Genomic DNA, 25,438 nt, shown 5'->3' with positions numbered 1-25,438 from the left:
GAGTCAGTTCGTGAGTTTGAAACGGGATCACGAATCATTTGAGTAGGTTTGGGGATCGCGAATCATTTGATTCAGTTCGGGAGTTCGTAGCGGGTTCGCGAATCATTTGAGTCTGTTCGGGAGTTCGTAGCGGGTTCGCGAATCATTTGAGTCAGTTCGGGAGTTCAAAGCGGGTTCGCGAATCATTTGAGTCAGTTTGGGGATCGCGAATCATTTGAATCAATTCGGGAGTTCGTAGCGGGATCGCGAATCATTTGAGTCAGTTTGGGGATCGCGAATCATTTGAGTCAGTTTGGGAGTTCGGACCGGGATCGCGAATCATTTGAGTCAGTTCGGGAGTTCAAAGCGGGTTCGCGAATCATTTCAGTCAGTTCGGGAGTTCAAAGCGGGTTCGCGAATCGTTTCTGTCAGTTCGGGAGTTCAAAGCGGGTTCGCGAATCATTTCAACAAATCATGCCTAAAAAGTGCACGCATCTAGGCTAATATAAAGTTACATGATGAAGTCATACTAGTGTGCGGATGCATTTTGAGTGCATTCTTTCACTGCATTATTCGGTATTCAAATGCATTTATGAATTTTTTCTCCAAAAATCAGCATGATTCAAATGTGATATTAAGTTACTACAAACAATAAATTAATTACAAATACAAAATGTTGCAGAATAATGTAATATATGAATGAATAATAGCCTAAAGAACCTTTGTGCCAAAAGGGTTCTTTCTTGTCATTATAGAACCTTTTTAGCATAAAAGGTTCTTTGGAGTTGAGTAAAGAACCCTATGGTTCTAGAACCCCAATGAACCCTTTTTTGTAAGAGAGTGTTGTCATAACGTTCACCTTGGAGATTGAAAATGTGTATTTTTTGAGAGCCCAGGAGCCCAAATTCAGACCTTTCCATGTTTGTTTTCTTTCCATTAGTCTGAAAAATCTTAATGAAAAGCCAAAAAGCCCAAAATCTAAAAATTGACATACAGCTGCATGAAAAAACTGCGTTTTTGCCTGCAGTGTCTCCTCTTAATTGAAATCTATTGAATTAAGATGTATAATAATTTTATACAGATATAAAAGAATCTTTAAACAGATTATTTAAAGAATAAACAAATGTATAATTTTATTTCACACACAAATAATGTGAATCACAAATTCTTAATTCTGCATCGTAGTCCAGCTATAGTTAATAATTTTATTAAAGTTTATTAAAACGCTGTCTTTTCCTACTCAGATGGGAAATGTTTTGTGTATTTTAATCACCTTCCCTTTATAATGAAAATAAACAATGAAGATTTGATTCATTAGATTTATGTTTATGTGAAAATCAATTCCAAGAAAGCACAAATGAGAAAAGACTCAGACATATGAATATGAATTATAATATCATCTACAACTGAGTGACAGAAATTGAGCAAATATGTATTTATTGTATGGCAGTAATACATGGCACACTCTTCACATGACTTTTATACATCCTTTATAAATAATTATCATCTGATAAAAAAAATCATTACACCATCTCCCAGCCGCTCTGCAGCTCTCGGTACAATAAGAACTGTGTCCGTACGGTTCCTCATGACGTGTTCCTCATGACGTGTTCCTCACGGCTCAGTGCACAAGCAGAACTTCTTTTTGGCTCGGCTTTCTTCACGTAGCATTAACAGCAGCAGGGCACGAGCCTTATGAAGCGTGAGCTCTGAAACTCATCCGCCTCTGTCTGTTCATGGGCAGTTCCTTAGCCTTGGCCTCCATCGCTGCGTCCATCTCGTCATCTTCAGGGATGCTGGTTTGTGGCTCCTGGAGCTGCTCCTTCACTGGTATGAGCTCCCTCACCTTCAGCATCTCAAACTCGGGCTCCTCGTGGTCAGGGAAGAGAGAAGAGGCCACCTGGACCACGCCGCTCACCATTCCCAGGACAGCGAACGTGCCGCCCACTAGATAGACCTTCAGAGAGCCCTTGGTGGGACCAGCACTCAGCATTTCCTTAGCAAAAGGGATGAGCTCATGCAAAGTGTCCATAACAGCTGTGGTTATGTCTGTGAAAGAAAAGAAAATCAAAGGTCATGATATGCATATATGATAAAATTAACTCAATTATTGTAGTAAACAGTGCGGGTAAGAAGTTTTGTCTTGAAAACAACATGAACTGCCGTTTGAATTTAATTCAAATTTTTAATTCAAGGGATATATTTAATTCAAATATTTTTCAAATTGTGCATAATAGGAACAGGAAAAAAAATTTCTGAGATAAATACCAGGGTTTTTATAGTTAACGTAAACTGAAGCTTTAATTAAAATGATTTATAAAATGACTTAATTAAAATGAATTAATAATTACTCAAAATGAAATTAATGTTAACTGGAATAAAGTCAAATAGAAACAACTTTTAATTTAACTTGATGCACTAAAACTAAAACTGAAATATAAATACATCTCTATATAATATAAACATTTATGAAAACAACAACAAAACAACTAAAAACTACAAAACAACAAAAATTGATTCAAAAACTGAATTCAAAATATTAATAACAACTCTAGTTGTCTCTTGGTGATACTAAAATAGCACTGGTAAATAAAATATATAGGATGTAACAGTTTTATTAACTAAACAACACATATTTTTCATTGAAAAAACTATCAAATGTGAGCTCTGACCATTATATCTATTACAGGTTTTTTCTATTAAGAAAAATGATAAATAACACAATAAATAATAATTAACAATAGCATTTTAATAGTATATTACAGTTCAAATTGCAATTATTTTACAAATGATACTCGATAAGACAAAATGTACTCACTTGTAAAACGTTGAAGAAGCTATAAGTCCTTGTTAAGTTTTATCCTCAGAGTTTCAATGGGTGTTGAGGCGCTCTCTATTTAAGGCCAGCGGTCTCTATCGACGTCCTCCACACATGAATATTCATGAGGTTGAGATGCAACTTTTGTCCAAGTTGCTTCATGTGAGCGGTGAATGACTGCAGGGCTGCTGGCAAAATCATAAAACCTGTCTGCCAAGTTTCACAAAGACAACGAGGAAACCTGTTTCTTGTGATCACGTGTAAACACCATACAATACACTGTACGTGAAGACTGTGTATAAGCAGACTGGAGCAGATTTTATTAGTAGCTCCAGAGGACTTGATGACCCAGCTGTGATGGTTAATAAATTCAAAGTTCACAGATCAGTTTTATGATGTGATGAGAAGCGGTAAAACACTTAACATAGTGATGTTTAACAACAAATACTACTTTGTCCAGATGATGATATGTAAACACAGACATGTGAGCAATATGAAATCATCCAACTGCAAAAATGCACAGTACTTTTATATATAACATGATAATGAACATTTACTATATTCATATGATATGCCACAAAGAAATGTGTTTATTCAGGTTATTTCAATGAATAGAATAGTATTATCAAGGTGCATGTCCAATAGGGACAGTTTTTTCTTAGTACAATGTGCAATTAAAAATAGCATTACTGTTGTACTTTACTAAGTAAAGGGAAATAAAAAATGCATGTCATTTACTGTCTGAAAACGATCTGTTTGTTGATTTTAGAAAGGAAATGAGACTATAATAAGAGCCGCCACATCATTCGCTGTAATGACCTTTCCTCCACTGCCCTCTGCTCATGCTCCTATATTAACAAACCTGATGAATGTAGGAAACCAATAATATTACAGTAAAGTTTATTGTACACTAAAGCTGTCATTCTGAACTGGTTCAAAAGTAAATAAAATGTCCTTTAAATCAAAAAGTTAAATATCAATATTGCCCTGAGCTGCATTTTTTAAATGTAATAAAATCCATTTAAATATAACTATATTTTATGTGAAACATATTTTAATGATTTATAATTTTTTATTGTTTTTATTTTATTTATATTTTTCATTTTTTATTTTAATTTATTAAATTTGTATATGTATCACAAAAACCTTATACTGCTGTATTTATGTTGTGTTATTTATTTTTCAGAAACAGGTTCTAAACACTGAGTAAATGATTTTGCATTACGATGGTTTCGATATATATATTAGGGCTGGGTATCGATTCATATGTTCCAGATCGATTCGATTTCGATTCTCGATTCGATTTTCTATACTCGATTCTCGATTCAACTCAATGAATATAGATATAATACAAAAAATTACGAGTCACAAACCTGTATATTAAACTCTTATTTTAGGTACAGTTGGGTACATTAAAACAGATCCCATCTCTAATTTTCAAATGCATACAATTATGTTAAATAAATACAATAGAATTTTGATGCAAGATGAAAAATGTATGCTGAAAAAAGTCAGAACAGTCACATTCCTTGATCAAACAGGATCAAGTTATTTTATAAAAAAATAGATTCATGGCCTTTGAGAATCGATTTTGAATTGACCACATTTTAAAAAACGATTAATCAAAAAATCTATTTTTTTTACCCAGCCCTTATATATATATATATATATGTATTATCACAAATGTTAAATTACATTAAGACTGCAATGGTATAATGCTGTATTTATGCTGTACTATTTATTAAACTCTTTGAGCAGTATATGCAATGCTATCAGCAGTTCAAAAGCAAAACATGCCATTTATGCCAACATTAATCATATTGGTCAATGATTTTGCATTAAGAATGTTCTTAAGTGCTTCAAAAATAAACAAAAATGTCCTTCAAATAAAATAAATAAATAAATGTAGTAATATTACATTAAACTGCATTTTTTTATGTAATCAAACACATTTCACTGTAATTATATTTTATATCAAATATATGTTAACACTTTCATATTTTATAATCTTTTTAATTTTATATTTATGACAATTAAGAATGAACATTAAGGCTAAGAAATTATGAGCTTTCTTTGTTATAACTTAGCATGCAAAACAAAATATGCCATTTGTGCCAGCATGAATCATTTAGGTTACTGCAATAGCTTTTTCTTTAGAATCAGGCTATATTATTTCCGAGTCAGTGATTTTGCATTAAACAGATTTAACATTTGTAAACAGCAAACATGCTGACCTTTCACTTTCAGTAACATCCCAACTCCAACACGTCCTTAAAATGGAGTAAAAATCATCAGTGCTGTGACTCTGGCGTATGAGGTGAGAGGGCATGTTGGGTAACGGGACTCACTGTAGACGTGCTGTAGTGGTTGTGACTCTGAGGAAAAGTCCGCATCAGATACTTTTGACCTGTTTCACTCCCGTATGTGCCATGCTCTCTTCCCTAGATGAACAGACAGTGTTGGGAAACCACATTCAGCACACGCAGCAGACGTGACGGATCACACTGTACACAGGAAGAAACTCATTACCATTAACATGACTCACAGCAATATACTACATCTGAGATCACTATGTTCTCATGTTACTTTAGTAGTTGATATTTATATATAAAATATAGAAGTGTGAAGCTAAATACAGACTATTTATAGATTTTATTTTATTTAATTAAGAAATTGATAGCTACTTGGCTACTTGTATTCAGCAAGCATGCATTAAATTGATCAAAAGTGACAGCGAAGACATTTATAATGTTACAAAAGATTTCAGTTTCAAATAAATGATGATCATTTGAACTTTTTTCATCAAAAAGGAAAGTATCACCATTTCCACAAAAATATGAAGCAGCACAACCGTTTTGAACATTGATAATATTCAGAAAATCAGTATATTAGAATGATTTCTGAAGAATCATGTGACACTGAAGACTGGAATAATGATGCTGAAAATACAGCTTCGATCACAGGAATAAATTACATTTGACAATATATTTTAATAGTAATCTGTTATTTTAAATTGCAATATTTCAAAATAGTTTTGACTGTATTTTTGATCAAATAATTGCAGCCTTGGTGAGAGACTTTTTTTTTTCAAAAACATTAAAAATCTTACTGACCCCACACTTTTGAATGGCATCGTCAAATAAAATATTCAAATATCCCTAATATATGCCCAAAGCAGCAGCTGAATCTAACATTCAGATGTGCACGATGATGCCAAAATACTCACATGTTAGAAAACAATGCCAAATATCTTATTCACTTTTTATATATGTACCACATCATCAGTAAACAGATGGCAGTAAATGTCAGTAAGACCGATCATAACACGTGGCATCTGTCCATAACACGTGCATTCACACTCACTCAGCAGTAAGATGACAGTGATGATGATGATGATGAGGCTAATCTGAGCTCAGGTGAGTGATCTGCACGTCTACAGGTCAGTCAGGAGTGCAGGTCAGCTGCTGGATTGAGGTCAGTCAGTATTTGTTTCTGTCCTGTTTTATTTATTCATTTATTTACTCCCATTGAAGGCTCTATAACCCAGCAAAACTTTCACGGGGGATCTTGTGGACAAATTTGAACCCCAGTCCAGCCCTGCCAACACACTGCAAAATACTTTTGCAGGAGGTATAATTCCCTTCCCAAATATGAAAAAATCAGCTATGTTTTTACATGTATAAAGTCCCACTAATGCTGTGTGAGGTAATCATATCATAAATATAAATATTAATTATTTTTGAATTTCATTATTGGTTTTTTACATTTCTACTGTACTAAAGCCAAAGCAATTTCTTGCAAAAAAAAAGAAATGGTTGAAGAGGAGCTTTTCAAAACTCCAAATCAGTTCAACAATTGCGTCGCAAAATTATACACTGGAATTGAAGCGATCGATTCGGATCGCGAATCATTTGGTTCGGATCTGAACTTAGGAGCCGGTTCGTGAATCGAATCGAATCAGATCTGAGCTTCTATAAGCTCGAGTATAGCGAATGTGTTGATTCAGGTCAGGATTTCACAGCGCGTATCGCGAATCATTTCTGGTTTCTTTTTTATTTAACAGTACAAAACATCAAATCATTGAGGCAGTACCGTTATAAAAAAAAAATAAAGTCTGTTCTTACATTCTCTTTTGAATAGTCATACAAATCCATAAAAAAACATCTTTAAAACAGATGTAAATGTCACTTACAAAATGAGATTTGATTAACATTAAAAAATCTGACCAAAATTTATTTTATTGGGCACATTGCCAAAACAAGTGAATGACATCTTCCTGAAAAGAGTGAGAAAAACAGCAACTCACTTCAGTGTCTGACTTATAATTAAATCAATAAGCTTTTTGTGAAATTTGGATTAACTCATTAAACTGACGCTTGACCGCTTCATATTTAAAGAGACAACTATAGTTTCCAAAGTTATAATTTCTATTTTTTTAATGTAAATTAGACATGTATCATGTCAGTCTAAAAATAACAATAACTAAGCCTCAAAAAAAAAAAAAAAAAAACCTGCAACCGAAATATTAAACCACTAAGAAATCTAAGTGATGTATGAGGGTTTATTGAGAAAGATACTGCACAAAGTATGGCCTACAAAATCATAAACCTTTGTAGTTTCGAGGACACTTTATTATAATCTCTTACAAGATAATTAAGTAACAAAACAGTATTTCTATCAGAAAGTTAATGTGTGTACGGCAGAGTTCTGCATGCACAAAACAAGGGCTAGACATACTATGGTGGTGGGAAAAGGTGTTCAATTATTTGTATATGTTTTATTATGACAAAAGTATATAATAAATTAACATACAATAATAATTTCCGCATTAGAAAAATAAACATTAACTCTAGTTAAATAAAAAAAACTTATTTCTTATCCCAGCAATATACAATGTATGATCAATAATTACAGTGCAGCAAAAGTGTTTTACTCACTTGAATTACTGCGCCACACATTATTGCACAATACAAAACTAGCCATGCATCACAGAGTATATGTACAAAACTCCCAATACTCCTTACACAAGTGTCCAATAACACGGACCCCTGCTCCGAATGTTTTAATACAGACAGATTAATTGACCTAGATAATGTAAATCTGTTTCTTCAAGGGAACATACAAAGTTTCAGCCCTAACATGTACTCGTTTCTGCTTTTGCAGGGATACTGTGTTGTCTGTGAGTGTGTGATAAGCTGTATTGTGCTCTGCGTGTGTGTGTGTGTGTGTTTGCAGGCTTGGAGGCACTCCTCTAAACTTCAGTATTTCAGAACAGCGCGGGCCGGTGGCCAATTGTCTTGCCAGCACTCTTGACCGGGACAGAGCTGCAGGATCTGCCCACAGAAAGCAGGCTGGGTGAAAGGTCACAGACCTGTAGCGAACACGTGGAATAAGCGCATTCAGCATTTTCATTTCAATATACATTTATAACATGCTACGAAAAATTTTAAGTACTCATATTTACCTGTCAAAATGACACAATTCCAAAGCAGCCAATCACATGACAGAGCAAACGCCAGTCTGCAGCTTCTGCCCGTTACGACTGGAGCTTCTTTTTGCATACCTGAAGAATTTAGTAATTCAAGTAATTCTTTAGAGCATGTATGGAAACCAAATCCATTTTCAATGGATAAAATCAAATTCTGTCCCACAATTTATCATGTTTTAAGTAAAATAGGCAGTGTTCTTTTAGTGAGATTTTGAATTAGTTTTTTGCATTTTCAGATTTCATTTTATTTTTAGTTTAAGTTTTAGTATATTTGTTATGTGCTTTGGCCACATATTCCGTTGCAAATTCTTCTTTCAGTTTTAGTACTTGAGCTTATTTTGGTTAGTTGCTAAGGCAACACTTCTAATGCACGTTTAAGTTTCATCTTATATTTACATTTATTTCAGCTTCATTTCAATAACAGATTAAAAGGCTTTAACAATAACAACACTGAAAAATGGTAGCAATTTAACAATTTCAGCATTTGGCCTTAAAAAAAACTTAAATTAAATTTACAAGTGTTGGCTACTAAGTGAATTATGTTTAAGTTCAACCAACATTTATATTTCGTTTTACTTCAACCAAAACAACAAAAACTATTTTTTTTTAAGTTTGAGTTAACAATAACAACACTGAAAATAAGATTTAAAGATAATTTGCTATTTAAACCCTTGTAAACTAAAACACTCACAATATCCACTAAGAATGTAGTTTCTTGAAGAAATCACTTTGTTCCACCTTTTCTCTGACCAGTTAGTTTCTGGTACTGTACCTTTAAGAGGTCAATCACCTCTATCATAATTGGCTAGCCTTCTTCAATGTGAAATTATTAACAAGGTCACCACCAAGCTCCTAAAATGTTATCTTGAAATTTGGTGTCCCAGACTGGTCTGTTTGGTGGATTTACTCCATATTAGCCAAAATGGAAGACCAGTTTAAACCAGCTAAGACAAGCTGGTTTAAGCATTTCTTTTCCAGGAGGTATATAAATGTAGAAGGTCATATGTTAATGCTGTCATAATTGAGACCTTATAAAAATGGTGGGTTCTGAATAACACATTTTCACAGTGTAACTTTTAGGTAAAAAAATCAAACAAAAGTCATGTTTTCCATAATTTAAACATGAATACATACCCATTTAGGTCCGCTGGCTCTGAGTGATACACATGTTTGCCCTTCTCTGCAATGGTGAGGGTCCCAACATGAGTGGTCTCACTGTGACTGACCCGGACTGGATGATATTGAGTCTTTGACTCTGTGGAGCCAGACGGCACATTTATCTGATTACTGTGTATGTTGCAGTTTGGTTCAGGGGTCTCAGTGAACAGCTTCTTGCAGACGGATTCAGGTGTGGAGGCTGCGATGACCTTGAACTCAGGCGCAGGCGCAGACGTCACACAGGCCTCGGAGTTGGCCAGCTGCAGTTTCTTAATCTGGTTGATGGCCACTGTAGCATTGAAGGCTTGCTGGAGTGACGAGATCATGATTTCAGACAGTCAGTAGCGTGCAGGAAACAACTAAACAAGCTAACAGCAAATGTTTATATTGAAACATGAAGTAAACTTAAAAACAATCAATGCATTTTAATAGTGCACAAAAAATGTAATGTTTGCTCATGTATGCATAGTATGCAAATGCTACTATATGAAGACCCACTTTTGCCATAATGCAATAATAAATGTTCAAATAACAAAATCCGAAATGTACCTTATCAAGATGCATGTTTAATTCAAAAACCAGCATACAGTTAAAAAAAAAATAAAATAAAAAAAAATAATAATAATAATATATATATATATATATATATATATATATATATATATAAACATTTAAATCTCAATTAAATTTTATGTACAAATGTGTTTATATTACTTTTGGTAGTATAGTAGAAGGTAAAACAGAGTGCATTGTGGGATTCAGACTGACTTTTAAGTTAACATTCTCTAGAAAAAGTTCGAGTTAATCAACGTGGTGACCATTAAAAAGAGACCAAAGTTTATGTAAAATAAATATTTTTCTAGGCAAGTGATTTGAAACTTCACTGCAGATTTAAATGTCTAAAATTGCTAAAACAAACTGAAGTTGGTCTGTTCCAGATATTCATGCAGATGGAGCAATTAAAGGCAAGATCGGTTACCAAATCAGCTTCTCATATTTAAAGCTGAACTGTGTAAACAGGCCGGAGGTTATCTGAAAAACCCAACTGAGACGAAACCACAGGAGACAAACTCTAATCCCAGAATACACAACGTTATGAAACATGACCTTACCTTCCATTTGGACTTGGCAAAGTTTTTCTGGATCTGCTCACTGACGGAGTAGTAGATGTCCTGACTCCGGGCCGTCTTTCCTATAATCCTGCAGGACAAAGCTGGGTTTAAAACCAGAGCTGGTGGAAAACAAGGATTTGTTTCCTGAATTAACCAGACTCTAAGACAGGAATAATTTGTTTAATCTTAATGCTTCTGGATTGTGGGATTCTCTGGCTGTTTCTCCTGCACAGCAATGAGATTAAATGAAGAACAAATAGAGACTTTAGCTTAAGTCTGGGGAAAAAATAGACTCAAGTAACTTCAAATATGTCTCAGTTTCTCTCATCAAATCATAACTGAATTATCAGTGTTATTTTAGTATAAACTTTTGTTTGTTTCTTTTGAATTTAAGTTTTTAATATTATTTTAGTTTATTTTTTTCAAACTTAATTTATTTTTTTCAATTACAACAAATATTTTTAACAAGATTAATTAATTGTTTATTAATGTTTATTAATTTATATAAACTAATATTTATAGTTTATGTAATTTTTAATATATGCTTCATTTCAATAACTAAAATTAAATTTAAAAAAATGTAAACTTATTTTTTTCATTTAATATTAATATTTTATTTTATTTCTGCTTCATTTCAATTAAGAAAAACATATTTGTAAGAACTCAAACTTTTTAAGAATATGTTTTTTATCTAATATTTATATTTTATTTAGTATCTGCAAAATTTTCTGACCTAAATATTATTTTTAATAGTTCTAGGTCTACATAATGACAATGCAAATGATCTGCATAATAATATCCATAATTTTAAAGCTTTTTACTCTTACTCTTTGTCAACAATATCTTTATTGTTTTGTATTTCTGAGATGTCTGATACATAAACGAAACATAACAAAGGTCTCCATTAAGGCTCATAAGCTTTAAAAGAGCAGTAAATCTGTGGTGTGGTCACTCACCAGGGGTGTCTGAGAGCCTGTTCTGTGTCATAACGCATCTTAGGATTCTTCTGCATCATGTTGCGGATGAAGTCCTTTGCTACAGAGATAATAATTATACTTGAGGTTAAAGGCAGAAGTTTGCAGGTGTGTATTAAATGAGATGATTTAGCGGTAGGGAAGTATAGGATGCTGACCAGACTCAGAGATATCATCCCAGAAGGGCGAGTCGAACTCGTACTGTGCCTTCATGATTTTAGAAAAGAGACGAGTCTCTGTTTCTTCATAGAAAGGAGGATATCCACAGAGACTGTGAAGATACAGCAACATAAATAAATGAAAACTTCCAGAAGGGGGCGCCATCTATCTGAGAGACTTACAATACATTGTGGCTTTAAAAAGTATGGCTAGGGTGAAGCAGTGGCTCATTCTGTGCTAATCTATCAGTTTTGTCAAACAGCCAGGTTTAGGTTTCTAAATTAAGAACTTGGCATCTGTTTATCACTCTCTGTAAATAGCAGTGATTTTTTAAAGTCCAACTCACTTGTGGAGCACATATAGTACAGAAATTACATCCCTACTAGGAAGAGACTTACAGGATGTAAGTGATGACTCCAATAGACCAGCAGTCAACGGCTTTGCTATAGGGCTTCTGGGCCAAAACTTCAGGGGCTGGGAGAAATACAGATTATTAGAAACAACTTGGTTTTAAAACAGACCTTGTTTATTGTCTTAAATGTCCTTGGATCTATACATACATACATACATACATATTCAATCAGAGTCATCAACTATAAGTGTTAAGAATAAGTGCAAGCCTACAGTATGTATGTAGTGATTTTCCTACTTTGCATGCAAGGAATGTATAGTTTCATGTGTCGATTAAGAGAGTCAAGAAATACAATCATAATGGTCTTAAATGATCCCACATTAGGTGAACCGGAGCACATGTTTTTTTTTTTAAATAGTGTTTGATGTATGTAAATTAATGTTTGCATGTAATTTTCTTCATTACTTTTAATATTGAGATATGGACCTAAGGGTCTGAAATAAAGAGAGAATAATACACTATTACAGCGCATTAACCAGTAAAATACTGCAGTATTATCACTCAGAGAAACGTCACATTACTGAAGGTAAGTATTTTGTGAATGCAGTTTCATGATGCCTAAAAAGACATCGGATTCCAAACCAGCTGTGTATTTGGCCTTTTTCTGGCTGTTTTACAGATGTGTCTCTGGTTCTTTGACATTCACTGGCTGTTTAAAAGCCCATTTGTTTGACATCATTCTTACCGACATATCCTGGGGTCCCACAGGCCGTGGACATGACGCCATTATCTTCCATCTTAGAGAGACCAAAATCACTGATCATGATCTTAGAGTTTTCATCAGGGCTGTAGTAGAGCAGATTCTCTGGCTGTAGAGAGAACACAGATGCAGAAAGTCCAAGTTTTGTGGTTTATCTGTGGTATATTGCATATGTTTGTGTGAATGTGGCGGCTCTGTACCTTGAGGTCGCGGTGGACAATGCCGTTTTTGTGCAGGTAGCTGACTGCCTCCAGCACCTGTCTGATGAGCCGACTAGCATCAGCCTCTGAATACATGCCCCGGTCCAGGATCCGGTCGAACAGTTCACCACCTGAAACGCTGACGGGATATGAGCAATGTCACAACATGCTATTGAGACACAAAAACACTTGACGTAATGGGTTCCAGTGGGGTGCTTACAGTTGCATGAGCAGGTAGTAATGTGTCCGACTTTCATAGAAATCCTCCAAGCAAACCACATTGTCGTGTTGGATCCTATATGACAACAGATTAGTAAGTTAGAAGATGGTTGTGTCAATTTAACATTGGATAAAAGTTGCTGAACATGCATTTTATTCTCAGTCTCTGTTTTTTCTTCCAAACTGTAATCCACAACACTACAGCCCATCAATGAACATACGGTGAAAACAACGAAACAAATCCATCATTGAGATGTTTTAACTCTAAATCGTTGCTTCCAGCTAAAATATGATTCCTCTGTCCATAATTATGTCCACTGAAAGAGTCGCCTCATCTGAATCAGGAGAGAAATATGCACAGAAGACAAAGTTCTATATAAATACGTTGGTGGATTTTGATGAAAGAGGACAACATGGTTTCTATTGATTATGAGCTAGTGTTTTGGCAGGAAGCTTTTAATTTCAGAAGACGTTTAATTGGTGGACTGGAGTGGTGTGGATTATTGTGATGGTTTTATCAGCTGTTTGGACTGTCATTCCGACGGCACCCATTCACTGCAGAGGATCAGTTGGTGAGCAAGTGATATAATCTGATGAAGAAACACTCATCTACATCTCGAATGACTTTAGGCTGAGTACATTTTCAGCAAACTCTCATTTTCTCTTCCTGTAAGGTTTTGACACCTCAGCATTTTACACACAGTTGGTTTCATCGAGTCTTACTTCCTCAACACGGCGATTTCATTCTCCAGGTTGACGTCCCTTTTGTTTTTCTTCTTCACACACTTCATAGCAAAAGGCTTCCCTGTTTTTCTCTCCTTCACCATGAAGACCTCTGAGAACGCTCCCCTGGAGAAAGCAGAGAAAGAGAGATGAGGTAAGGTCAGATGTGCAATTATCCAGGATTACTGATGTTTTTATCCATGGATGTGAGAGAGAGCATGATCATTGGTTTATGTGACGCTGATGTGTCTCTTCCCCTGAGAGCAAAACAGGTTTTAATGAAGGTGAGGATGTGACCTTTTAAACCTCGCCGAGACATCAGGGAAGCAATGCAAGCCATCTGTTTTATTACAGCTAGAAATGCTTGTAGCGTTGCTAACATGTGAAAGGTACATGTGAAAGTGGCCAGGGCTCTGACCAGATGAAGAAACCTGTGAAGCGATTACTATAAGTACACTAGTACTAGTACACTAAGAGGCTAGGTGCAATTAGCATGAGATTGGCTGAATAAGACAGTCTTATCTAGAGTATAATGAACGCTCCTCTGATTTGCCCACTGCAAATCTTCATATTACTCATGTAATACTCTTATCAGTGTTTAATAGCTGAGGTTTTCCCATCTGGGTTTTTACACTCTGAAAATCAGATTTTTAATCATCATCTCTGTCTTCATTATCACGTAAACAGATCAGAAAAAAAGTAAAACTGCATAAGACATAACATCTCAGAGAACATAAAAAATATTAAGGGTATCTCTCACTAAATGTATTATGTATGTATTAAATATATATAACATTTACTGCTTAAAACAAATATCAAGAGAATATATCTTGAAAATAACACTGCAATTTAAGTGTAAATCTAACTGAATATATTTCTTTTAACTGCATACAATGCTTTAGTAGCATTTATAATTTAAAGGGGGGGGGGGGGGGGGGTGAAATGCTATTTCATGCATACTGAGTTTTTTACACTGTTAAAGAGTTGGATTCCCATGCTAAAAATTAAGTTGTACGTTTGAAGGAGTATTTCTGTTCCAAAAATACTACTTCCGGTTTGTCACAAGTTTCGGAAAGTTTTTTTCGAGTATGGCTCTGTGTGACGTTAGATGGAGCGGAATTTCCTTATATGGGTCCAAAGTGCGTGCTCTTCTGCCGGAAGAGCGCGCTCCCGTATAGCAGAGCACTGAGAGGCAGAGCACAGCCTGATCAGAGCGAGAGCGTCGCGAAAAGTCACAAAAGAAGTGTGTTTTTGGTTGTCAGGGCAAGACAACCCTGCACAGATTACCAAAAGAGAAACAGCATTAAGGGACCAGTGGACGGAGTTTATTTTTACAGAGCATCAACGGAGTTGTGCAAGTGTTTTTGTTTGTTCCCTGCATTTCGGATTGCACATCGTTTATTTCTTTATTACTGCTTCAAATATCTCTGTGTTGTTAACTTAGCTATCGGCACGTAAGCACATCAAGTAAACAACATGCGATGTTGCCATCAAACTGCACTTTCCACATGTACAGCTTAAAAAAAAAAAAAAAAAAAGACGACATAAAGTGGAACTTAGTCATTTTCCAAAACCGCTAAGCAAATATATACAGTTTCAGTACATACCACATAGAGACGCCTTTGCTGATGCTGCTCTTGTTAAATTTCAGCCTCTGGATCTGTGTCACAGCTTCCACATGCTCTCAACGCAAAAGCCTACTGGCGCTCGTGATTCTTTAGCTCCGCCCACACGTCACGCCTCCAGGCGCTCGTGTTTTTCCGGGAAAAATCGGTACAGACTATCATTCTCTTATAAATATTATAAAAATAAAGACTTTTTGGATTTATGAAGGATGCAGTACTACTCTATAGGTACTCAAGATTAACAGGATATTGAGTGAAAAGGAGCATTTCACCCCCCCTTTAATATTATCTTCAAAATAATACAGTATAATTTGAGGTTAAACCTCACTGAAAGTATTAATCGTGTATAATATTGTAATAACCTTTAATATTTAAAATACTATTCTATTCTAATTCTATTCTTACTTTTTTTACCTTCCTTTCTTATCTTTTTGTATTCTATTTTCTTTTCATTTATTATGCAATTGTGTGTGTGTGTGTGTGTGTGTGTGTGTAAAGACCTCTAACACTAGCTTGCTCTATTCTTTTTTTATTCTATCTGTTTTCTTTTTATTTATTATATTATTTAAAATCCCATGCTACATGTACTGTGTTAAGCTAACTGAGACTTGTTATAGCACTTATATATCATTGCTCTTTTTGTTGTTTTTGATTGCTTCCACTGTCCTCTTCAAGTCGCTTTGGATAAAAGCATCTGCTAAATGAATAAATGTAAATGTAAAATACACTAATACTGTATATTCAAGATATATATTTTTAATTGTATAAAATATTTGTATAGCAAGTATTAAAAGATGTATCTTCAGTGTATTTTGAGTGTACATCTCACTAAATGTATTATTTTTAACTGTACAAAATGTCCATAACATTTGCTACTTAAAATATAAGCAGTTGTTGCAGTGTAGGTCTTTCCTGATATAACACTGAACTGGTAATGCAAAGAAAACTGCCAAAGAAAAAGAAAACTGCCAATGAAATATATAAAAACATGATTTTTCCCTCATAAAATCTCTGGCTCACCAATATAAGCCAATTTTAGATGCCGTACTTCATGCTGATGGGTGTTAAGTCCAATAGAAGCCTGGTGAAGGATTCTGGGAGTTTAATTTGGGTTGTTTTTGTCAGTGGAAACCACTGTGCTCAACTCCCCGCGGCCCATAATGCCCCGCTGGTGTCATGAACACCCATAGGCAAAGGCAGGTTGTGACAGAGCTATGTCTGAAACTAGCTGAAACTCGATAACTATTTTGCTTTATAGATACTGTGTGAATTGTAAAGTCAGATTTTTGGTTTTTAATGCACACATTATATTTGAGGACAAAGTGATTTTTAATTACAATACATATCTTTAAAGGCTTTGTTTTAGTTTTTTTTTCTCTTCAGTAATGCTTATAAAGACTATACCGTTTTATTCCTCTATATACTCTGAAGGATTTCATACTGATTTTTATTCCTAAAATATGATTTAAAAAATACTTTTTCTGGATATTGACAGTATTATAATTTATAGAGTGGGAATAAATTGAAAACTGTAAGAGATTTTTCAAAATTGTCAATAAAGCAAAGATTATTTAAGTACATCTGACAAAAAATTCAGTATTTCAACTTCAAAGTTAGAATGTTTAATGTAACTTGCCATTTCTGTGTAATTTATATTTTTTAAATTGTATAATTTATTTGCAATTTCTGAGTATTTTTTATGTAAAAAAATGTAAAAGGAGAGTTCAGATGATCAATGTTACGATTATTGTTATGTAAATGTATGCAAATTAGTACATATGTAATTAGATAATACCGTGTTCACACATAGCACTTTAGAAAACGTAATACAAAAAAATAACATAAAAAATAAAACAAAAGTGCAATTATTAATTGCATCAATCAAGTGGGAAAGTATAGTCATATTTGTTAGTTACATTTTTACCATATTCGGTGTCTGGCCTTATTTATGAAAATAATCAAGTATAATAACTTACACACACACACACACACACACACACACACACACACACAAAATCAGCATCAAAGCAATAGACAGCACATTGCAGGCCATGTCCTGTAGATTATTGTAAATCTGTCTCTATCCCGTTAGCTGTGTACTGATGCCTGTGATCCCTGTTCATGTCTGCCAAAGCGATTAACACACTTAACCTGTGCTTTACCCTTGATTCACCTACAGACCGATTCAATGAGAATGACAGACGCAGGGTTTCCTGAATACTGCACTCGCAGAAAATAAAAGAACAAAAGCTATCACTGGGGCAGGATCTTTTCAAAAGGTACAGCTCGGACCTTTAAGGGTCCATACACCTTAAAGTGTACATATTAAGGGAAAAAAATTGTGGCCAAGTATGGTGACCCATAATCAGAATTTGCACTGTTTATTTCACTCATCCAAGTGCACACACACAGTAGTGAACACACACCCCGAGCAAGTGGTCAGCCAGGTGCCATATACCTAAAAGGTACAAAAGTGTATATTTTGAAAAGGTACAATCACAGTCACAGCTTTTGTACTTTTTTTTTTCTTTTTTTTTTTTTTTTTTTGAGTGTACAGCCTGAATAAAACTCAACATCAGCCAATCAATCAAACAAACAAACAGAGACATTCAAATCCTACTGTTGCTAATCATTAATGGAAACAGGAATAACTGTTTCTGACGCTTTTCTTCAACAGCCTTGACAAACATTATTCTTCTTGGTGATCGCTGTACAGTCAGCAAAGAAACCGTACAGCTGCTCGTGTCTGCTGAGCTCATAGTCTAGTCAGCTTTTTGCCCTCACAATGACATCACCACGGATTCAGGCCGGATCACTGGTGTCTAGTTTACAGTCTGAGACCTGTTAAGTTGCTCAGATGGGATAATGGATTTGGGATTACACATTTAAACAGTTTATTCACAATCTAAATCATAATTCATTCTCATTCAAGGTGAAGAAGCGTCAACAAACAGAACTGAAATAATGTTTTCTGAGAGGATTCCTGAACATTTCTCCTTTCTACCTCCTATTGGCTGGTCAGAAAGATAGTCCCGCCTACAAACTCAAGCAATTGTCTTGATATCATCATCCTCATCATCATCATCATCATCATCATCACAGACCAGTATTGTTAAACTTTTCAGTGGAATCAGTCTGCGAAGGGTTTACATGACTCTGCATTTTAAATGTAATAAATAGAAATAGAAAATAAAGAAAAAGTTGTTTTCTTTATCAAATTACTGCAAATGACAACACAAGGCTCAAAATGTTAAAGCTGAAAGCTTATGAGCTTTTTAAATTGAAATACCAAGCTCATTAACAACTAAAGTCTGGTGTAAACCTTTAAAGTTGGTATTTACGGGTCAGTCCTTAACCGGCTGGGTGAGAAAAAAAACAGCTTTCTTGGAAATGTCTCTAACATACTTAAAATACTCAGTTAAAAATACAAACATAGATTTTTTTTTTATTAAAAAAAATTTGAGGAACAAAAATGTGCAATATAAATTACATTTAGTCTACTTTAGTAAAAAAAGAAAAACTTTACTTTTACACTTTTTTATCTAAAAGTTATTTCTATATTTATTTATTATCTAAGTACATTAAAACTACACTGAAAAAATAATGTATTTAAACTGTAAAAATTATTTTTAAACTTTAAAAAATACTTTTTCAAAAACAGATTTTATACAAAAATATATATACATTATGTCAGACTTTCTACTTCAAAATGTCACATTTCATTCAATCTGGTACTTGCTGTTTCTTTGTAATTCTGAATATAATATTTGATTCATAACTTGAAAAGTCTTCTTTTTTTTTTTACTTTGTAATTTGTTAACATAAAATTGCACCTGTGGCATAAATTCTGTAAGGATATATTTACTTCCAAAATTGTCAGCTTACCCTATTGACAAAAATATGTTAATAAACCATTCCCATCTTATAAAATGATAAATAATAAGAGCTAAATGTGTACTTACGATCCGAGCACCTCCATGAATTCAAACACATCCTGGATGTTATCCGTGCTCTTTTTCCAATCACAGTCGCCCTCCTTTCGTCCCATTTCTGCGTGACCTTCTAGAGAGGATAAAAAAGATCATAAAAGATTTATAAAGTGACCAACACAGACCTATGTTCAGGATATGTAGGATCTGTCCTGAAAAAATTAGATGCAAGTCAAAGATCTGTGAGTATACCTTTACTTGCAGCCAAAACAATCCCTAATATTCCAGGAGCCATGAGGCCTGATTTCTAATATATAGCTATCAGCTACTGAAGGCCAGACGATGCTTCACTCCTGATTGGCTGTCTGCTCATCTATAAGTCTGTTTTAGTGTGTCACTGACCTGCCATGCCCTGTTTAAAAATTCCAGAGCTTCTCATTAGCTGTCCTACACGAGTTGTCAGAAAACACCAATCATGTTTTGGCTGGTCAGTGTACAGACACATATATGTGAGTCTCAGAACTGGAGTTTAGGATTCCTATATGATTGATGATGCATTTGTAAAGCAAACATCTCTGATTCTATTTTAACTGGAATATCTACGGAGTTGGCAGGTGGATTTTGACCAAACTACATCTCTTGCATGTCCAAACCCAACACAAAGGTGTCCACATGCATCAAATCATTGAATGCATTTGATAAAGTCATCATCTTCAACAAAACACATCTAAACAAAAAAAAAAAATGAACAACCCAGCAACTGCACACAAAGACGGAGGAAATTGGCAGCTTATCTGGAATGACTGGTTATTTCTCACTATGTTTCCCGTGTTTATTTTGAAGTTTTTTAAAAAAGGTGTTCAAATGTAAACACTGTCCAATAGATTTATCTTCCAACATAAAAAAGACTTCTCTGGGATTAGTAGTACTAGGTAAGAGAAGTTCTGGTAAGTCTTGCTTTGGTTCTGCTTATATAACAGGTTAAAGACTCTTGATAGACTCTGATCTTCTGAGCCAACCTTAAAACAATTCAACACCTGCATTCACAAGGTCAATTGCATTTTATTAGCCTTAAAAGCCAAAAATATCATCCGTGTGTCACTAAAAGTATTACTGAGTACCACAAGGTGGAGAAAACCCTATCGAATGAAGTATTTTGAATTATTATTATTAGCAGACCACTAATAGACTTCTTAATAAACAAATTAGGTAATCTAAAGAGAAAAGGAACATCCAATTAAGAGACATGAATGGACTACAGCTCTCAAAGAACACAAGGATTTAGCTTGCATGGTTGCCTGCATTCATTATCATCATAACAACCAGTAATATCAAGACTTATAAAAAAGGGACTGATAAAAAAAGTAAATAAATACATAAAAATGTATTAACTGAATAATCTATAGATTGAACATTTTAAATATTTGTCTTTATTTAAATAAAAAAAAAAAATCACAGTATACTTTCAATTAATTTTAACATGTCACATATTTATAACATTTTCCAGATAATTCTAACACTGCCTTGTTAAACCTATAATTTTCACGATAACAGTTAATCATTTGACATAAACCGTTTTCTCCTCTTACCCTTTGATTTCCTCTGTTTTAATTAATATATTAAAATGCATAATGCAATAATGCACAGCATTGCAAAATAATCAATGCGAAGTTGTTGCACTCACAACATCATTCACCTTGGTAGACTTTGCCTTTACGGCTCAGCACGGCTTATTGGTCTGTAACAACTCCAGCACAATCTTTGTCTCTTGCAGAAACAATCAGCTCAAGCAAGGACAGCAGTGACAAACAATGACATACTAGGAGAGAGGATGCTGGGAAGATCTCAACGAAACAGACATTTGCAACACGTCCGAAATGCAACGATGCACATTCCCGTGCAATTAGTGCAATTTTATCGGTTCACACAAAATCTTTCATTGACATGCATTTAGCATTAACCCTGAAAATCACTCAGTCATCAATCCAAGAGAAGTTGATTTCTTCATCAAATATTGCATGGACGCAAACAAAACGGTCAGATAAAGAGTCTATTGAAAAAATGACTTTAAATTACAATGTCCGTGTATTGCATGCAAATATAATTAATTACAATAACTGCACGTTAACATGAACACAGTAATTTAAAGTCTGACCTGTTTTCTATCAGTGCAGTCTGGTGTCTGTGAATGGGACAGGAATCGGCTTTACCCGTCCTTTGACTTACCAGAGACAAGTGCGCAAAAGATGCCTCTCTCTGACTCTCCTGCCAAAAGCCTGCAGCAGTCTGGACAGATTAAACCCGTCGAGAGGAGCACAAATAACCTGAGCTGAATGAAGGAGGCGGGTTCTCAAGGACTACATGTGATGCATGTGATGTCACCTTACAACGGACAAAATAAGCCCGGCAAATTTACTGTAAAAGCTGTGCTTCCCAGCACTTTAACTCATAGCAACATATTTGGTTTAACTAGACTGAAATGTAATTAATATGTCATCCTATCTATTTTAACATGACATTTTAGAATACACAATAATTTAATCACACACAAATATATATATTTTCCCCCGCTTTTTCTTAACTAGCCTATGGACATTTGCACTGTGAGTAGTGGTTACAAATGGTTCAGTTGATGGTAACCTTTGACTTATAATAGAAAAACTAGCCTACTCTGTAAGTCAATGGCTACCATAAACTGTTTTTTCAGAATATCTTATTTCAAGATGAACAGAAGAATGAAATTCATTTAGGTTTGGAACAAGTGGAGGGTGTCATTTTGGGTTTTTAATGGACTTCTCAATCCAAATATTTGAAGCATTAAAAGCTTTAACACTTTAGGACAGCACGTACTATGTCCACAAAATTGCTTTTAAAAATTAAAACCATGCATTAACTGGCTGTCAGCAGATTGAAACTGGCACTAGTGAACCATTCAAATATGGTGGAAACTGCATTAAAACATTATCTGGCAATAAACCAGAGTTCATTTGTGTATTTTGCATGTGCATAACTCCCATGCTGCAAAGCCATGGCACTGCTTTTTGGTTGCTAAGAGCTATTCAGCCTATAACTTGATAATGCATAAAAAAACAAAATCTATTTAGATAAACATTCATAATGCATTCAACAGATATGTGAGTAATAGCAATGCAACTACAGCTTCATCACATCAATGAACGAGAACGTCACAAAAAACGCCACTTTTCATATCAGAATCAAAAGGATAGCCAGTCATCAAGAAACAGTTATAAAGCAAGACAATGTAGATCACTTCTGCACAACAACAGTTACCAGGAGGAATGTGAGTCAGCGTTCACGTACTCGTCTCAGTGTCTTTAGAGTGAGTTTATGGGATTACGTCTTTTTGAATCACACATCAAATCTGAAGCCACCGAAAAGTCATTACTAAAATAAAAACGCTCAGTCAGTTGTGTTTTGTTTTGCAGCGTCCCATGAGCTCAAGGGTGAGGTTATTGCATGCGACCTGTTGGGTCAGTCAGGATAATCTCACAATACACAGCATGACACTTCCTCCTTTAATCGGCTTGAGCAAATCTCAGATGGGAATTTTAGTCGTCCTGTTACTGCACATGCTACAAAACTGAAGATACATGTCTACAATAAAATGTTAAACATTGTTAAAATGTAGATTTTGAATGTAGATTTAATGGTTCACTGGCAGTCAATCTTTGGAGAAACTTTTTTTCAGATTTGAATTGTAATTGAGATTTTTTTTTCCTCAAATGAATTGTATACAAAACTAATTAAATACATAGATACACCACACACACACACACACACACACACACACACATAATAATAATAATATTAAGATTTTAGATCTAAATCTATTGATTGATTGATTATGTTTATTTATTTGTACATTTTGGAATAACTTTATATATATATATATATATATATATATATATATATATATATATATATATATATATATATATATATATATATATATATATATATATATATAATTTGAATAGTATGTATTTTATTAATATTAATATACACTGATTTCTAAAATCAAATGCATAGTGTCTATAAAATAATATTAAAATCTATATAATTTAAATGTATGTTTTGGAGTTAATTTATACACATTCTACAATTTAAAATAATAGTAGAATTTAAAAAAAAATTCTACAAATTTACAATTTCTAATATCTAATTTTGGTAAAAAAAAAAAAAAAAAGTTTTAAAAAGCAAATTCATATGTGCGCACAGTTTGTATTTGGACAAAACTAACTTCAAGCGTTTAAGCAAAAGCCGTTGTATCAAAATGTTTGTTAAACAAATTTGATCAAATTGTCCAATCTTTTGTCTGGCAGTGTACATTGTATTATATAGTTAAAGGGTTATTTCAGCTTACCTTTGTGATGCTGTTTTCTGCTGACCAGTGCTTTGTGCTGCTTGATAAAGTATGATGGCATCGCTGGCAAACGTAATGCTCTCAAGAACACCAGGGAAGACTGACTTGTGTGCAAGATGTTGTCGTATGTATCCTGGGAGGAGAGATGAACCTGGGTGAGACAAGTCCTCTCATAAAACACTCACTCTGTGTACAGTGTTGCTATGGTGGGGAGAGGAAACAACGGACACCAAGATCTCTTGATAGTTCTATTTCAGGGAGGGGGATATGCGTAAATGGGAATACGAATGTGGAGATGAGGAACCTGTTTCCACCTAAGAGGGTTTCATTGAGGATGTGAATCACTTTCAGCTAATTTCTCACATCCAGTGCAAAGTAAATTAACAGACAGTGTTTGCTCCAGATACGGATGCTACTATACAGTCATTTCACACATTAACTATATACCATAGACATGCTTTTCTGCCAGAATCTTGTCTGAACACTTCTTATCACTTCATTATGTGAATTATATCAATGCTACATTATATCAAAATGATTCTGATGATATCAGTTCTTTACTGAACATCCAGATTGGAAATCCAATCATAAGAGAGACATGAAACGTCTTGGTTATTGTTTTAATCCTCTTTCCTTGATGAAGGGAATAGAGAAGTTGTATTGAAAGACTAGATACACATATATCCAGTATATATTTTGAAAAAAATCTACCTGTATTTCCATGTATATATTTATATTCATATAATTGATAAATCAATATAAATATATTTAGTATATAAACACAACAAATTTATCTTAAATACATGGATGTGTGCATATTTCAGTAAACATAATAAACCGCAAACGCACATATCACATAAAAAAAAAATAAAAAATTAAAATTCCTTCATTCAAAATAAATTCATTGATTAATTTCTACACAAACAATCCTCTTGTATTTTTTAATATATACAGTAAATGCAAATATGTTTGATATTTATGATTTGAGTTCGGGGACGCTCTTTAAATAATCATAATGACACCAATTTTTTTGCAACCAGCCTTGAATCAGGCCTTAAACGGGCCTTACAATCATGAGGTGTGGCCAGCCTAACAAACCAATCTAATCAAGGATCATTGACCTGAGATGAGGTGACTTATGCAAGTCCAGCAGCTCACAGTCTTCTCATTCTGACCTCTTTAAACGGTTCAGCTGGACTCCTGTGGGTCTCTTATCAGGCGATATTATCCAATTTCCAGCAGCATAACTAGCTTGTAATCTGTTTTGGAAGGGTCTTTCAGTTCCTGGATTTCTTCCTGTTTTCCTTTGGCAGTAGTTCAGTCGTATTTGCTGTAAATCTGTCTTGTCGGCACATGTGTCACTCTGCCAGGTCAAACAGCCCCTAAATGCCTACAAGTGCTCGCAATACAGCAGGACTCACACTCACAATCTTCAAAATGCCTGTTATTAATATAATTATGAGCAGAAAAATTGACTTACAAACTCTCTGAACAAAAGATAATGATGCCTCATTTAGATTTTAATCTTAGATAGTGGAGAATAGGAAACCAAATTGAA

At 34.3% G+C, this 25,438-nt stretch overlaps 2 protein-coding genes across 2 annotated transcripts; both read right to left on the bottom strand.

The window, feature by feature from the left end:
- Positions 1 to 1,399: 1,399 nt before the first annotated feature.
- On the bottom strand, positions 1,400 to 2,944 carry g0s2 (G0/G1 switch 2). Its single transcript, XM_052541399.1, has 2 exons — positions 2,798 to 2,944; positions 1,400 to 2,028 (listed from the first exon to the last, which is right to left on the bottom strand). The coding sequence occupies exon 2, from the start codon at positions 2,009 to 2,011 to the stop codon at positions 1,673 to 1,675; it is 339 nt and encodes a 112-aa protein (XP_052397359.1). The 5' UTR covers positions 2,012 to 2,028; positions 2,798 to 2,944; the 3' UTR covers positions 1,400 to 1,672.
- Positions 2,945 to 7,344: 4,400 nt separating this feature from the next.
- Positions 7,345 to 21,775, bottom strand: LOC127944944 (calcium/calmodulin-dependent protein kinase type 1D). The gene is made up of 13 exons (XM_052541389.1): positions 21,723 to 21,775; positions 19,530 to 19,629; positions 13,943 to 14,068; positions 13,221 to 13,295; positions 13,001 to 13,139; positions 12,786 to 12,909; positions 12,087 to 12,162; positions 11,688 to 11,800; positions 11,512 to 11,590; positions 10,556 to 10,643; positions 9,420 to 9,751; positions 8,262 to 8,360; positions 7,345 to 8,168 (listed from the first exon to the last, which is right to left on the bottom strand). Exons 2-12 carry the CDS (start codon positions 19,613 to 19,615, stop codon positions 8,294 to 8,296), a joined length of 1,305 nt encoding a protein of 434 aa, XP_052397349.1. The 5' UTR covers positions 19,616 to 19,629; positions 21,723 to 21,775; the 3' UTR covers positions 7,345 to 8,168; positions 8,262 to 8,293.
- Positions 21,776 to 25,438: the final 3,663 nt, after the last annotated feature.

Source organism: Carassius gibelio, chromosome A23 (assembly GCF_023724105.1).
Source record: "Carassius gibelio isolate Cgi1373 ecotype wild population from Czech Republic chromosome A23, carGib1.2-hapl.c, whole genome shotgun sequence".
In the NCBI taxonomy this organism is placed as follows: Eukaryota; Metazoa; Chordata; class Actinopteri; order Cypriniformes; family Cyprinidae; genus Carassius; species Carassius gibelio.
Note: the sequence above shows the minus strand (reverse complement) of the source record. Positions and strands in the feature narration are given on the sequence as shown.